The following is a 15966-nucleotide window of genomic DNA, read 5'->3' on the forward strand; positions in this document are numbered from 1 at the left end:
ATGAAACAGAGAAGTGATTCCGTGTGAGAATGAGAAGTGATTCAATTTATTTTTCAAGTATAATTCCACTATACAGCATAGTTGATTAATATTTATAGTGTTAAATGATCTTTCAATAATATTATTAATTTCCCTTTCAATTTTCATATTAATTTTCATTACAATCTTAATATTAATTTTAATCGTGATAAGTTTATTAAAGAATAAGGATTCTATTGAAAATTATTCTGTCTTTAATGTTGCAGGTAAAGCTGCTACCTAAGCAGGGCACTTTTGTACCAAGAAAATCGAAGCAAGTTAATCAACCGTTCGAAACCACTTTTAGGCTACAGGTAAAAAAGAAAAATATGTGTATTTAATAATCTAGTCATATACTATATCAGAGAGCCAGCGAAATTTAAGAGTCCAAGTAACCTGTAAACATTTTCTTAAGACTTCAGATTTCAACATGCTAGCCTTATTGTTCCATTTTCTATATCTGATAATTTATCAAGTAATCAGCGAGCACTAGAAAAAATCATGATTGTGAAACTGTTGTAGGTACATCTACCAAGAAATCAACTGTGGGTGTCCAGAGTCAGTCCGAAGATGAATCTAGGCGAGATCTTGGATCAAGTGTGCCGCGAAAAAGATTTAGATAAGAACAAGTATGAATTACGTCATCCAGGTAAGCAACATAAATACGTTCCTATAATTAACAAACTCGTAGGAAAATAGATAAAGATGAGAAAAATAACAAGATAAGTAAGATAATAATTAGGGCAATTGAAAACACATATACAGTTAAATTAATATTATTAATAGATTGTATAAGGTACAAGTGAACAATATTGACTTGTTAGTTACTAGGACTCTCAATTTCTTCTATATAACAACTCGTTTCTGGTTATAGATCTCCCAATCTATTTTTCAATCCATTATATCTTCATTATCTGTTTACTGAATTCAACAATCTTAATTGGATAGCAATAGGGTCTATATCATCGAGGGATCTATGTACTAGCAAGAGCTAAAATTAATCTAACTAAAATTAATTTGTCGTTGTTAATTTTTCATTATATAATCATAAAAATTCCTGATTGAGAGATACTTTGGTTAACAAATTAATAATTTGCTTGCACAACAACGGAAAAACCTATGATAGCATAAATAAAATTGTAGAATTAAACTTTCTAAATGACAAATTAGTCCATTATCTGATTTTGCTTAAGATAGTAAAATTGAAAAAGGAAAGTTTATTACCTATAACTTGTAACTTTCTTTCTCTATTAAATCTTTAATGTCATTAGTTGATGAATTACTGCTCAAATGATACATGATTCAAATGATACCAGTCTAAAATTTCAGCAATAGTAACTAGGAACGTTGACCTGAAGCTTGTTAAAGGTTTAGCAGAGGTATCAACTAGTGGCGAACTGTGTTAAGCAATTAAGACGTTTACATAAGATTTCAAGTGGAGATTTATTATTTGAGGTTTGCCCACGCAGAGAACAGTTTGATAAGGCTGTCCCAGATGATTGGTGGATATTCATTGCCCTGGAAAACGTAGCTGGGACGGAACTAGATTCGTTCATTTGCGCTTGATATTTAAACCGGTAGCACTGGCCAGGTTACCTTTTTCAAGATATAATACCAACAGGTTTACCTGGTCAGTCGATCATATTTTTATTAACGCACTTCTTCCTTGAATAAGCAGAGCATTATTGAACTCGTTGTATAACTTCATCGTCTTTTTGTACGTAATTGAGGGAGCTTTCTGGGAAAAAGAAATCCACGAGACAAAATTGTGGATTGAAAGAATAGAGTCAGAAGTCTAAAATTTTAAATAACAAAACCTCTTATTAATGATTGTTTCTGTCAAAAATTAAATTCTTTGTATTCCAGCGTTTCTTTACCCTAGAAAACGGGATTCCCTATCAATTTCTGAAAACCAGTCAACCAAATTTTTTTGGGCTGTTAAGAGATTAATGGAATATGGTTTGGATTGAAATCTATAAGAAGGTTTTACAGAATTTAATAATATTAATTATTAATCAGTTGTTATTTCGATAATAGTAATTAATCTAATCTTTTAAGATTCTATTGCAGTGGTTATTCCATATACAGTACTAGTTAACGCTCACGTGGCGCTAGTGTAGCACCACCAGTTGCCATAGCATTAAATTACATAAAAGGAAAGAATTCCTGAAAATATTATTTCGTATCAAATTGCGCGCTGTGGCATTATTTGCGTGATGAATGTTAGCATCAATTTTCAGAAATAGATATCAGATTTGCCAAGAAGTCAGTAGCCGTGCGCATCGGCTGGGTTTGCTCAAATCAATATGGCTTCTGAAGCCATCCAGATCATCTATGTGGATATATATATATGTATGTATACACGCATGTGCACACACACATACACACACGTGCAATAATGTCCTAATTCAATTTTCTTGATATTCTGCATTCTTGTTCACCAGACGGAAAGTCTTCCTAACAAGATATACAATTTTAGGACTATGCATCTGATTTCTCCTTGTTTTTGTAATCTGAACAAACTTTGGAGGATATTTCTTGATATTATCGTGTATATTCGCACAATTCGTGCATGGTGATCTTGAACAAACTATCAACACTTCAGACAACTGCAAATGATGACTTTCTCTCAGAGAAGATACGTCATTGCTTCCTGCAAAAGACAGGAATAACACGAGAGCCTGCGTATTGAGGTTGTTTTTTCAACTTCAATTACTTTTGCCATGAACCTCCTGGTTTGATTCATTAGTTTGCAACTGGGTTTGCTCTTTTCTTTGTAAGAAACTGCACCCTTAATGTAGATCAGTATTAGAATTTCTAAAGTATTGAAAAAGGAAGACAGAAGCTATTAATATTTAACAAAATTTATATAGGAACTTACACGGGGATTTTAAAGTTTCTAAATTATGAAGGAGAAAAATTCTACAATTTTTTTTTACAATTGTTTTACTTTCATGTAGAGATCTACCATGAGTATGTTAAAGCAGTGAAGATTAGAAAGAAGATATTAAATCTTTTGATCCTTCCTGGACCAAATTCTTTCTCAAATAAGAAAAATTACTTTCTTTCTTAGTTATTAGTAAAAAAGAACACACTTTTTAGTAGTTTTATAAAGGAAACATAATGTATTAAAATTTGAGACCTTTTTTTTTAAATCAAACAGTAGTAAGTAGGGGTTTAACCTACCCTCTTAAAGCAGAAAATAATCTTCGCCATAAAGATAGCAATTTCAAATGAATCACCCTATAGATCATCGACTGTAGAATACCCTACTACATTCTAACATAACCAGATTCGCTGGTAAATGGCTCGGCCATCCTCCATAGCCTATTCTCGATACTATGAACACCGGCGGGAACTCCCCGATTATATATCTCGCGTACTTACGCGCCGGTGCACGAGATATTTCAGTTAGCTAGTTACACCAAGCCAGTTGTGTTAAGATCGCTATCGCAAGGTTGCCGGCCGACTCTTCCACTTGTTACTCCTAGTCGTTAAGCGTGCATGCCTCGCGTTGCTCTTCGGGCTCCGTCGTCCCTGCGGAAACCCAGGCTCCTTTACACTTGTTACCGATCCCTTGGACCTGGAAGAATCTCTTTTTGCGCTCCTAAGCCGCGCCTCGACTGGAATCTGCTGTTTCAAGCAATTGATTCGGGTACAAGGATCTTGATCCACTTTGGAGAATCATTGTTAATGAAGAGAATATTTTGAGGTACTGGATATTCAAATCTCTTTTGGTCCACGTTTTATTGTATTTCCTGTATAGGAGCTTTTTTATTGGAGGAAGCATATATTCATAGGATATCTTCATCCTTTACTGGAGAATAATATAGTAATTGGAATATTCTCTTTATTAGAGGATTGCCTAAGATGTGTTTTGGAAGATCATATTGATGGGAAGAATATTGTATACATTTATTTTTCTGTGTAGGTTTCTTTGTATTTCTTGTAATGATGTAAAGAGAGTTCTTTTTATGAGGGGAATTAATTCTTGGTTAATAAAAAATCTACTGTGATTCATTGAAAATGCTTTTTACGTGAAATAACATTTGTTGAACGATATTTAACGTTGAAATAGTCCTTGACAATTAATTTTCTAAAAGAAAGAAATAAAAAATTCAAAAATTGACTTTCTTTGCAGCAAGCTTGGAGACACTGGACCTGTCGCTGTCATTGCAGGATTACCATCTTCAGGAAGTCACTCTGTACGCCAAGCAAGGTAGATCACTAGGCTCGGCACTCAGCACTCAAGATATAATGGCTCTACAAAGGCAAGAAGAGCGACGTAGGCAACAGGCGAAGCAAGGTGTCTTTGGATTTGTGTTCAAGAAATCTAAGGAGGGTTCCTTGAGTACCGATAGCCTCGGAGGACGTAGTGCATCACCAGCGAGGAGTGATGAGACTGGAAGAAGCACGAGTCCTTTGCAACCGCCTACCAGACCTCAGAGGAAGCGGAGACCCGCGCCAAAGCCGCCTATTCAGGCTCAGGCAGACGTTAGTAATGTTAGTAGAATTGTTCTGTATACAATATTCTACATCCTATTGTCTATATGTAAGAATGTTATAAAAATGGACAAATTAATGACAATTAGTCGCTCGGAAAAGTATTATGCAAGACTGTCTTTTTATACAATTAGCAGATTATAAATTTAAGTCATCTGTTAAAATTTAGCATAATACTCTATATTTTTCGAATATTTGTTTTTGATATTTATACAGTTAAATGATCTTAATATAATACATAAAGATAAGCAAGTGTCAAAATATTTCTGAATATCAGTATAAATCTTATATACAATTAGGATAATTTTAGCAAAGAATATATTAAGAATCGTTACTGTCATCTTTGGAAAATATGCCGCTAACTATTCCAGGGTACAGAAGAGAATTGCGCAGACTCCAGCAAGGACAAGGTAGTGATCAGTCACAGTCGTAACAGCAGTGACAGTTCAGGCTACCACGAAGCTTCTGTGTTAAGTGACAACCCAGATTCCGCTGGGAGACTTCCAGAAACGTTGCCCAGGAGGAACAAGGTTCCACTGGAAATGCCCAGAAAATTAGCTCAAACATCACAATCCAGCAAGAGCTTGAGCAATCTGACTTCTGTGCCTGGTACGCTTAGTCACGGAATTAGCAGTACCTCCTTAAGTTCCACAGGTCTTTCTTATGTTATATATATATATATATATATATATTATGTTACATATAGATCTTTTTTATGTTATATTAAGCGCGGGTTTCCTCTTTTTAACTTCATAGTTTTGTTAGTTGTTGTTAGTTTAATAGTAAATCTTGTTTGTAAATGTTTTTAGTAAAAGAAATAGTAGAGTAGTTGTAATAAATATAATCCCTAATGATGATGATTCAGTTGCTTTTTCTCTCTATCAGATTTCCCCGTTCAATTTGTTAGTTTTATTATAAATTAATTATTAGAATAAAATTATCTTCCCTTGCTGTGCTATTCCAAACATCTATCAAATTATTCGTATCAAATTTTAAAAAAATTTTATTGAATTTTTCTAGGATTACGAAAGAAAAGGGTCGCACCTCCTCCGCCAGTAACCAGACCTCTGTCATCCGCCATCTCCACCCAAGCTCTGGAACGCATAGTCGACTCCGAAGAGTCTCTAACATCAGACATGGATCCTTCCAAACCTCCTTCCGACATCAGTGTCCCTTCCAAAGCAAACTCGGACATAGAAGAGCGTCCAAAGGCCAGCTCAGACATCGGAGTAACAACACTCGGCTCAAAACTATCCAACAGTATTGATTTCACCAATCCAGACAGCTCGAAAGTGGAATTAGAATTGAAGGGCAGCAAATGTGATATTGAACCGCGTCACAGATCCGGATCCATAAACGTTAAGTTACCTAGCACGGAACCAGGGCACCCTGCACCCGTAGAAGACGCTCCTGTAGATTCTAGATTGCCGCGGAAGAGAGGTAAGCTAGTACATAGTTGCACTAGTATAGATGATAACTTCCCCTCCTATAGTTTCGTATCTAAAAATAGCTTTGAGAACGGAAGAGATGGAACAGATTTTGTCGAACAACGTACTAGTCTCCTTGATCCAGAGAAACTTAAATTACAGGCCAAAATTCAAGAATGTAAGGTCGAACGTAGGAACGGTGAAGTACCTATAGATTTTAACAACTCCTTTCTCAGGAATAGCTCTGTCAGATACAAAGTTAGCTCTTTAGAATCAGAAAATAATTGTTCCTCACCAAGGTCTGAATTGCAAAAGTCTCAGAGCTTTGTGTGTTCCAATATGGTCACTCCAAAAGCTAGACAATGGGCGAAGATGCGCTACCTTCCTGATAGTCAGGGTATTTCTAATCAGAGTTCGTTTAAATCTCAGAGTAGATTGGTTAAGATGCAAACTGTAGTTAATTTAGATAATATAGGGACTAATATCGAGGACATACCAAAACGTAGTATTTTAGAAGATAAATCTATTCCTAAGAAACTGCATGTGGATAATTATATTTGCGGGGACAGGTGTCAAGCTAAAGCATTGAAACATAGTTCCAGCTTTCAAGTTGGTTATAAATTAAGGGAAACTAAGATAGTAAGCGCCTTTGAAAAGCCAAAATTGTCAGGTTCTAGAAGTTTCTGTTCCAGAAACAAGGTTTGCGAGTCAATCGAGAGTAGACAGCCGAGACTGGGAAATGTTAGTACAACAAAGTGTTACAATGGTTCTATTTCTTCTAGTCTTGATGAAGATATATTTGAAGGTTCAGTGATTGATAACCGTAGATCCAATCTTTCACCACCTCCATTGAGTAATCTCCAGATATTTGCAATTTCTACTAAACCATTGGATATTCCAGTGACAACCATAGATTCTGTGCCTAGTGATGTCGATAAGTTACCTTCTTTGCCTATTATTCAACACAGTGAATGTAGATTGGAGTCTGAGAAAAAATTGAGTATCTTGGAACCACCTCCTCCAGGTTTGGTCAGTCGAGAGGAGTCGACAGAAAACTGGAATAGGTTCTTGATTCAATTGAATTCGATATTGGAGACCAGGGCTGGAGAATTCGTTTAGATTTTACAGAAATATGTTCCATCCTTTACGACTCTATGTTATTATTAGACTACGAATTTTTATGTATTTAAGTTTGCGTATTTTTATGTATTTAAGTTTGTGTATTTTTATGCATTTAAGTTTGCGTAAATTTTCGCAATCTAGTTATTATTAGTCTCCCGAAGTGCCCGAATTAATATTATTTGAAGTAGACTTTGCAAAAGACTAGTGACTATGTTATTATCATTCCAAAATTTGTACTTATCTCATTTTATTTTCGTTATCATAAGATGTAGTAGTTAAGAGATCCATCTTCTGTAAATATACAATACTGTCCAAAGAGAAAACTATCTCTTAAATAAGATTAGAAATTTCGTTTTGCATGTTTGTACAGAATTGCATCCTTATATTTTCTACTCTCTCTTAAAGGTGACCATATTTACCTGCTTGCTAACTAGATATGTTGGTGATGGCCTATTCTTTTTCTTTCCCTCTGAGTACAGTTGGAGAACCTGTTCCACTTCCCAAGCCTAGAAAAGCCGCCACAATACGGCCCGAGGTGCCAAAACGCAAACTAAAACCGCCCTCCCCATTGAGTAGAACCCTCAGTTCAGACTCCAGCTATGTAGACTCCTTGTCCAACGCTCCTGCGCACTCCAGTACTGGGAGTTTTATAACTGACTCAAGTTCCAATTGTGGAAGCTCCATCAAAGGTGAAGAGAAACTGGACGTCTGTTCCAACTATTCTACCAGTGAGGATGAGGTGTTCATGACGCCAGAGCACCTGAGTGAAGCAAGCTTTGATTACAGTTCAATAGACTTGGAGGAAAAGAACCAAACTAACTCCACAGATACAGCTTTAAATAACGATATTGATGATGGAGCTAATGGTGAAAGAAAATTAAGTATAAATGAGGATAAAGTAAATGAAGCTTCTTTAAACCAGGATTCTACAATGGTAAGAAGTGAACTAAGTACAGTATCATCAAAGAATTCTAGCCAAGAGAAGAAACTCTGTGCTGTAATATCTACTATGCCAAAGTGTGACCACTTGAGTTCACTGAGCATCAAGGATACAGTTAGTCAAAGTAAAGAGTGGGAGGGTCTGAAAGAACCAAAGAAAGCCAGGATTCCTCGAACAGCGTCAAAGTCCAATGATTTTGAGGTTAATGCGTTAGAGAAGCAGAAGAGGCATTTAACTTCTCATGCAGAGGATATCACATTTGCCTTAAATTTGAATGTGAATCCTAGTCTGCTGTCTGACAGAGATCTTGTACAGCAATCGAGGGAGGAGCAGGATACTGAATCTCAGGATGTGGGTGGAGAAAAGTCCCCTGTTGCAGTGGTTTCATCAGGTGCATGTTGCATATCATTAATGTGTGTGAGAACTTCGTTCCAGTAACGCAGCTTTCAAATAATTCTCTATGCTCAAATCACTTTAAATGTAAATGACATGTTAAAGATTTTAGACAACATTAGAAGTGATTTAAATCATCATCAGCTCATCTTCACTAATATAGTTTCTTATATACTAATATCTAGATTGTGGATCTTTATGCATTTATGTCAAATTTGAAGACACAAAAATTCTTAATTAGATTCATAAAAATATAAAATTGTATAAACATTAAAAATATATTATTGTTTTGAAGTTTTTATGGTTAAGGAATTGTTTGATGTCTCGTAAATGGTGGTGGAACATAAAAAAGGAATAGTAGTCTCACTTTCATGAGGTTTCTGGTTTACTTGCATATTTTTAACTACTCCATGGAAAGATAAATCCTTTGAATTATTTTGTATCATCGAATAATTCTCTGATCTTTTAAAATATTCTATTACAGATACAAATCTCTCAGAGACTGACGTACTGCTTCAGAAAGTATCTGACACTTTGACCAACTCTCTACCTGTAGCATCATTCGATGAAGTACCAATGTCTCCAACAATAACTAAATTAGAGCCAACAAACATTTCCAAAGAAACAGACCAGAAAAACAAAAAGATCTCTGAGTATCCCAATGGTTTTGATGTGAACATCAGCTCGACAAATTTGACTGTAAACTCTCAGCAGGACACGTCAGACTATGTATCAGCAGTCGATGAAGATTTATCCGTCACCGACTGGGAATATCAACTGCCAGCTCCGCCAAGTGCCTTCAGAGACTCTGCTTCTCCTGTCTTCGATAACTTCGAAGTAATCACTCCTTCGCCTGAATCATTCAGAGACACAGAAATCACTGAATTAACCTCAACTTCAGACCAGAAAGATGGAAGGAATATTATAGAAAAGGTAGAAAGGCAAGAAATTGAAGTTAGGAAAGAGACTCCACTTGCGAAGTCCTTCATACAACAAAAGCCAGAGTCTAGCATGAAGAAGGAGGTGATTTATGAGCTCGAGAATAAAATAAGTACTTTGCCTCAGAATAATATGTCTCAGAAGGATGTGGATTCCAGGAGGTTATTGAACCCCTCAACTCCCAAAATTTCCCCTGTAGATAACACATTGTCAAATTTTACCATCACAACATACAGCAAGCAAAAGAACCTGAATATATTTGAAGAAGTAGAACAGTCTAGAAAGATAAATTCTGATGAGAGATTTATCAGATCCTTTGCGACTCTGACAAGGAACAAGGGCAATCTTGATGAGAGTGAAGATAAGAATCTGAAGGAATTCAGTGTTGGAACATTGCAAGGGAAGAGAAAGGTAACCATGGGAGAAGATAAGTCGAGTGAGACGAAGCTGGAACCAAAGATACAAACAGAATCCCTGCAGAGGTGGCAGTCTGGTAATGAAAAGAGCAATATTCAGAGATCCAAGAGCTACATATCCATGTGTGACAAATCTAACCTCCAAGGAAATATATGTGAGATTGAGAGTATCAAGAATGAAAAAAATCTGGAGATGGACGATAGTGGAATGAAAAAAGCAACGAGCATTAGTAACCTGAGCGTAACTGCGACTAAAAACGACGAGAAATCCTCGCAATGGCGGGATAATATTCTGAAGCGGCCTACCAAAGAAAAGCAACTGCAGTCTGTACAGGTAAATTACCTTCCAATTTGAGATTTTTTATACAATCTTTATTAAAGTTTCCCCAGTACATTTTTTTTTTTTTTTTTTTGTAAAATATATACATTTTTTAAATTGTCCCTTCTTTGTATTCATAGTAAGTGATTTGTTCTTAGGTGCTAAAAAGCATTTTGCCGCAGTTGAAAAATGCTCAACAGGCGGAGGAAAATGTGCCCAAAGATTCGAGTGATATAGTATTATCTGAAAAAACGAGGTAAATTTAACATTTTTCCTACTTCAAAATTATTTTATACTTAAATAATAATTATTGACTAATGTATTCATTAGATCCGAGACTACCTCTAACGAACATTCGATCGAATCGAATGAAGTTTCGACTCGTGAACCTCAGACAGCACCAAGTAATAAGAAAGTAGAACCAGAATCAAAGAAACCAACGCCAGAAACTAATAAGAAACGATATACCTACTCAGGACCTCCTATGATCAATTTAGGCAGTTGGTCCGAACGACCGAGTATTAATGTCCAGATAAAGAAGGACATTGACTACAAATTTGGAGTCAAACAAACTAACAGCACTACCATCGTTAATATTAATAGCTCTAAAGATGAAGTAGACTCCAATAATGTTGATAGTTCTACCAAAATACAGAAGAGTAAATTTGAATTTTTGGATAAAAAGGAGCCCAATGAGTTAACCAAGAAATTAATTAGTCATACAACAGCTACAGGATTCAAAAAGCTAGTACTGAATAAAGTTAACAACTCAGAACCAAAAGTCACTAATGATAAACCAGTTGTAACAGGAGTTGAGCTGAAAAAGAGCTTCCTCGAAAACAAACAGGATGACAATGTGATAGACACTACTCCAGTAAATTTCAAAGAATTAACAAAAGCATTTGGTCAAGATGTTTGCCTGCGACCAAAACCAAAAAGGTCCAGTACAATTCAACGTTCAGATTCTCAGTTGGAAAACGATTCTAGTAGACAGAATGGACATAGACAAGATCAGTGTTTAATAAATGGCCACCAAAATATTAAACCTAAGAGGTACTCTTCGATAGTGGGTATCCAGAATGAAGGTAACCTGACATTTCGAAATGGCCTAAGCATTAAAGGGCACCAGCCAATGCCTGTTGTTAAAGGGTTTAAGATGTCAAGTACAAAGATTGGTGCAAGTCAAAGTTATGAGAACCAAACTAAAGAAGGCTTCAAGGAAGAAATGAAAGAAGATAATATTAAAGGATCATCCAAGGATTCAAATGGTACACCAAGGCCTCCTACTATGCCCGTGATAACGGGTGTGACTTTGAAAAGTGCCAGACCTAAGTCCATGCCCATTCAAATTGACCAGCGAGACGTTTTGCTGGAATCGATTAGAAACTTCGGTGGTCGCGAGAATTTAAAAAGCGTAAGCATTTATTAATCAGAAAATCCATTACGAAGTAATGGGAATTGAATAATAGAGAAATGCTCCCTGATAAGAAAATTATGATTCATAAAGTGTGGTAATAGTAAAGGAGAATTTTTCCTAGAAATGGGAGACGTTGAATGTTGAGAACAATTTTCATAAGAAGAATTTTGAGTTAAATATTTTATTAGAGGGCACGGAACTTAACGTTAAAATTGCCTAACATGAAAATTTATGGTTACAGGCTATGGAAAGATGTTAGCTGCCTTTCAGAAAGTAGGAAACGTTCTTGACACGAGGATAAAATCGGAAAAAGACTGGCGACCGAGGATATATTGTTCTCGAAGAGATATTCTGGTGCTTTAAGTCGTACAGCCTTAGTGATAATACAACGTTTGGCAATTATTGGCATAAAAGAAAGGGCAAGAAGAAACTATTTATGTATATTTTTTAATCACTATCGAAGGACCACTCACATCTGCCCTGTACTTTTGTCAGTTGTCAAACCTGACCTCTTCGAAATCATTCCATTGACGGTTTGCTGGCTAATAGTCTATAAAAAACAGCCACGTTAGTCGTCCACGTGTAAATACCGTGTGTAAAAAGGTCGAGACAACCAGGAAAAAGAGTTGTCAATAAAAAAGAAATCTGTCAATGATGTACATATCGTTTAGCTGTTTAAAGCGATAAGAGAAATATTTTATTTTCGTGTCCAAATAGTCAACGGGCCGAGTTAGGTCCGTTTTCGAAACATTGTTGCTCATTATATGATGCAGTCCACGCAATTCTTGTTAAGTTTTCTTTTTTTTTTTCTTTTATTAGTTCAATCAGCCATTCGGTCCTAACCTGACCTAAAATGAGAAAAGAGGGAATTGAAGATAGGTTAGATCTGAACGGTTGAGTCAATGTTGACTAACATTTCCTATTCTTTACGATTAACATTAAGTTTCTATCACTGGGACCAAAGGTGACATCATTTATTTTACATATTGTACAACGAATTTAGATGCAACTAGGGTGTGTGTATAATTATGAAAGATAATCTTTTCTTTTCGTTTTTTGAGAGAGAAGGAGAGAGAGAAGCAATCTGGTCAGTCGCATAGGTTGAAAATCATAATAATGAGATATATTCATTAATTAGTATGCATTAACAGAGTTCAAAGTAAGTTTTAATATGTGTTAGTAGAAAACAACGAAGGATTGAAATACAATCAATTTCCGTTTTTTCCTTTTTTGCGTTTACATTTACTGTTAATTAAAAAGAAAAGAAAATAAAAATTTGTTTTTGATTATTAACAAGGTTTCGATAATCATTCGGAAAAAGTATATTGTATTTGTTAATATGATATTATCGATATTATTCTAAAAGGATTAATTAGACTATTGTGTTTAAATAACAAATTTCAGTATGTATTTGTTTTATAGATTATGATCATTCTGGAGAAATATTTTTATGGCAGGTGGCAATCACCATGGAAAGGTGTATTGTATACTGTAAATATCATATAATATGTTAATACTGTATTTAATATTATTTTTCCTTGCGTAAAAATATATTACGGCGACACTTCTATTTATGTATGTTGTTATTTATAGTTCCATTAAAAATGAAAAAAAATTATTGATTTTTATTCAGCGAATTGCTTCAGAGGCAACTCTGAATGAATAGAAACTGTAAAAATAATTATTTACACAAAACGCTTTATTTGTTGAAAAAATACAACAGTACATATAATTAAAATTAATTGGTCCACTTTCGTTCAACAATTTTTATAACTGCACTTTATATAAAAATAGCACCTATCATGTTTTACAACACGTATCTGGCAACTCATATAAAATCAATTTCAAAAAATAATTTGCATCTTATTTTCAACATTTAAGCCTTATAATATTTAAAATATTTAATGTACAAAACACCAATACCTAAAAAAGAAAATACTTTTTATGCAACTTATCGACTAATATTATTTTTCTCTTAAATATTGTTACTGTGATGGAAGATATGTATTGCCACTGAAGAATCACAGATTCTAAGATTAATAACATGTTCAAATAACAACAGGTACTGCTTTTAAACTTTTGCAAACAATAGTTATAGCTTGTGCTCTTAGATATTGCGGATATGATTAATCGTTAGGTATGGGGGCATTGCAATTTCCATGCCATAATTTTGTTTCTGAATCACACTTTGAATATTCTCCAAATATATCTGCATATCCACGGTCCCTCCACCATGTACACAGCTGCCTATTCCATCCACAATCAATGGTGTGAATTAATTCAGGTTTTTCCATTCCTAAGATGGTATAAAAATCCTGATCTCCTAAGTGACCCTAAGAAAACATGGAAAATGTAACAACTTTGCAATGATAGTGTTAATCATTATTATTATTACTTAAATGACTTTCAACTTGACTTTATGGATAAATTATTGTTATATCCTTTACCTTAAAATGATATTTCTTTGTCATTGCATCAACACTTTCTCTTTTCACAATTGCATCATAAACAGAAGAATTCCTTAATTTGTCAAGGTTAAAGAGTACCACTCCACTGTTATATCCACGATAACCACCTGAACTCGCAGGTTCTCCAAATAATGTGTTAGGATGTTTGCTACGATACAAATACAAAACGTGTCTGTAAACTGGAGTGAGCTCTGGGGCCAGACCAAATAGTGCTTGACTTCCAAAAGAGTTGAATTCTTCAAAAAGCTCCTTGATGTCTTTGCGGAATTTGGTGTCAACATCAAACATTGCTGCAACACTTTGTTCAGCTGGAGCTATTCGATGTAAACCTAGGGATAGGAAAAATAGTGCATCTGAATAGTAGGTTCCTGGTTTGCTGCTGAAGTATGGAGACATGACAGACACAATGTCTTCCAATTGCAATGCTAGTTTATGTACATCATAATATTGCACCTGAAACAAAGGAATAAACAAATTGTAAAATCTTGTAAGAAATATAATTTGAGAAGATCAAAATTCTAAACAAAATTCTTCTGCTTCACCTTCATAAATTTGCCTGTGGATGAGAGAATATTTGCCAAAACTTTCTCTGTAACTTTTTTGCTATCGTCATCAGTTATAACGTGGAATGCAATGTTAACAGAGGATAGTTTGATTAAAGACTCTGCAAAGATCTCAAATTTTCGTCGCATTGGAGAGTTACTATCTACTTTGGTGAATATACACCAGACATTATAATAATCTTTCTTATCTGGAAAGAACACTGTCGTCGTAATGGTATCTTCATGAATATTTGTCGACTCGGTGGTCGAAGCATTTTCTTGGACTCTGTGCAGTATCCAGCGTGTACCATTTGACGTCTGATAGCAGTAAAACAGAACAAGAATCACAACTAGGAGCGTCAAATTGATGAGCACCTTGCGTAACAGGAGCATTTAATTACTCGATCATGTTCAAGTTCCCTTCGTACACTCCAAATGGCTACAGCTCAATATTAGAAAAAATTTATTAAAACTGCAGATGATGTATTTATACTTCACTAGGTTATGTTATTGAAGTTTGATAAAATGTTAGGTTATGTTATTGAAGTCTATCAAAATCATTTAATGGTGGTCATACTATAGAACACATAAGTAAACAAAAAACATACGTTCAATATTTATTAAATTATGAATGGGTAATTGATGTGCAAGAAAGAAGTCACAAGTTATTTGGAGAAAATAAATACTGAATGTAATATTGCAATCAAAACAATACACTTACTGATACGGTTGTTTTATTATCTGCATCAAAAACATTGAGCGCTTTCTTCTTTGTATAGTTCATGATACGTTATCCCAAATCTTTGAAAGTCAAAAATAAATATGTATTACACAATTATAGATCCGGTAAAATGTTATTTAATATTGTAAATATATCTGGGAAATAAAATTTTTGCAATATGTTTGTTAGAGTAAAAGAAATGAATTCAATGTTCAAATTTTCCCGCTACTCCAAGGTTGTGGACATAACAGTTCCTGCAGTGATAGCTAGGTGGCGCTGAGAATACATTATGACGCTACATAAATTAATGCTTAATTTCAACACACTAATATTCAAAATGCTCTATTGAAAGCAACAATTTCGAAATAGTATCAATTTTACTGCAAAAGCTTATCAAAGTATGAATTAGGGTGTGGTAGCTTCTTCCTTGAAGTACAATTTTTAAAGATATGTGTTACCAGATATTACAAAGGTATTGTAAACGATTAAAATATATGTATACAATACAAAATGAAAAAAATTCAACCAATCTTTTACCTTAACCACAATGATTAATAATCTTCTTTACCCCCCTCATAATACAAAAACGTTTAATTCTAGAATTATGTTTCAGTTTTTAGAAAATGTTATTGGAACAAAAAAAAAGATAGACTAGAAGAAATTGATAAAAGATTTATTCTTGAAAGAATTGATTGACAATGGAAGATAAATAGAGATCGGAAAATTTTCAAGGACACCAGT

The 15966-nt window shown here is 34.6% G+C and overlaps 2 protein-coding genes across 11 annotated transcripts in view; one reads left to right on the forward strand and one right to left on the reverse strand.

The window, feature by feature from the left end:
- The window catches only part of LOC126874476 (uncharacterized), a 96785-nt gene extending 83721 nt beyond the window's left edge, over positions 1-13064 (forward strand). For 8 of the 10 annotated variants that reach the window (XM_050636589.1, XM_050636590.1, XM_050636587.1 and 5 more), the window contains 10 exons: positions 246-332; positions 541-667; positions 4160-4521; positions 4893-5175; positions 5542-5961; positions 7550-8401; positions 8888-10092; positions 10236-10333; positions 10408-11491; positions 11736-13064. In XM_050636589.1, coding sequence (XP_050492546.1) covers positions 246-332; positions 541-667; positions 4160-4521; positions 4893-5175; positions 5542-5961; positions 7550-8401; positions 8888-10092; positions 10236-10333; positions 10408-11491; positions 11736-11753 — 4536 coding nt within the window. In that variant the 3' untranslated portion in view covers positions 11754-13064. The remainder of the gene's footprint in view (positions 1-245; positions 333-540; positions 668-4159; positions 4522-4892; positions 5176-5541; positions 5962-7549; positions 8402-8887; positions 10093-10235; positions 10334-10407; positions 11492-11735) is intronic. The other 2 variants (XM_050636591.1, XM_050636597.1) reach the window with 2 other exon arrangements.
- LOC126874522 (xyloside xylosyltransferase 1) lies at positions 12288-15227 on the reverse strand. The gene is made up of 3 exons (XM_050636713.1): positions 14505-15227; positions 13942-14415; positions 12288-13827 (listed from the first exon to the last, which is right to left on the reverse strand). Exons 1-3 carry the CDS (start codon positions 14895-14897, stop codon positions 13621-13623), a joined length of 1074 nt encoding a protein of 357 aa, XP_050492670.1. The 5' UTR covers positions 14898-15227; the 3' UTR covers positions 12288-13620.
- Between the last annotated feature and the right edge of the window lie 739 nt (positions 15228-15966).

The sequence above is a fragment of the Bombus huntii genome, chromosome 16 (genome assembly GCF_024542735.1).
Source record: "Bombus huntii isolate Logan2020A chromosome 16, iyBomHunt1.1, whole genome shotgun sequence".
Classification (NCBI taxonomy): Eukaryota; Metazoa; Arthropoda; class Insecta; order Hymenoptera; family Apidae; genus Bombus; species Bombus huntii.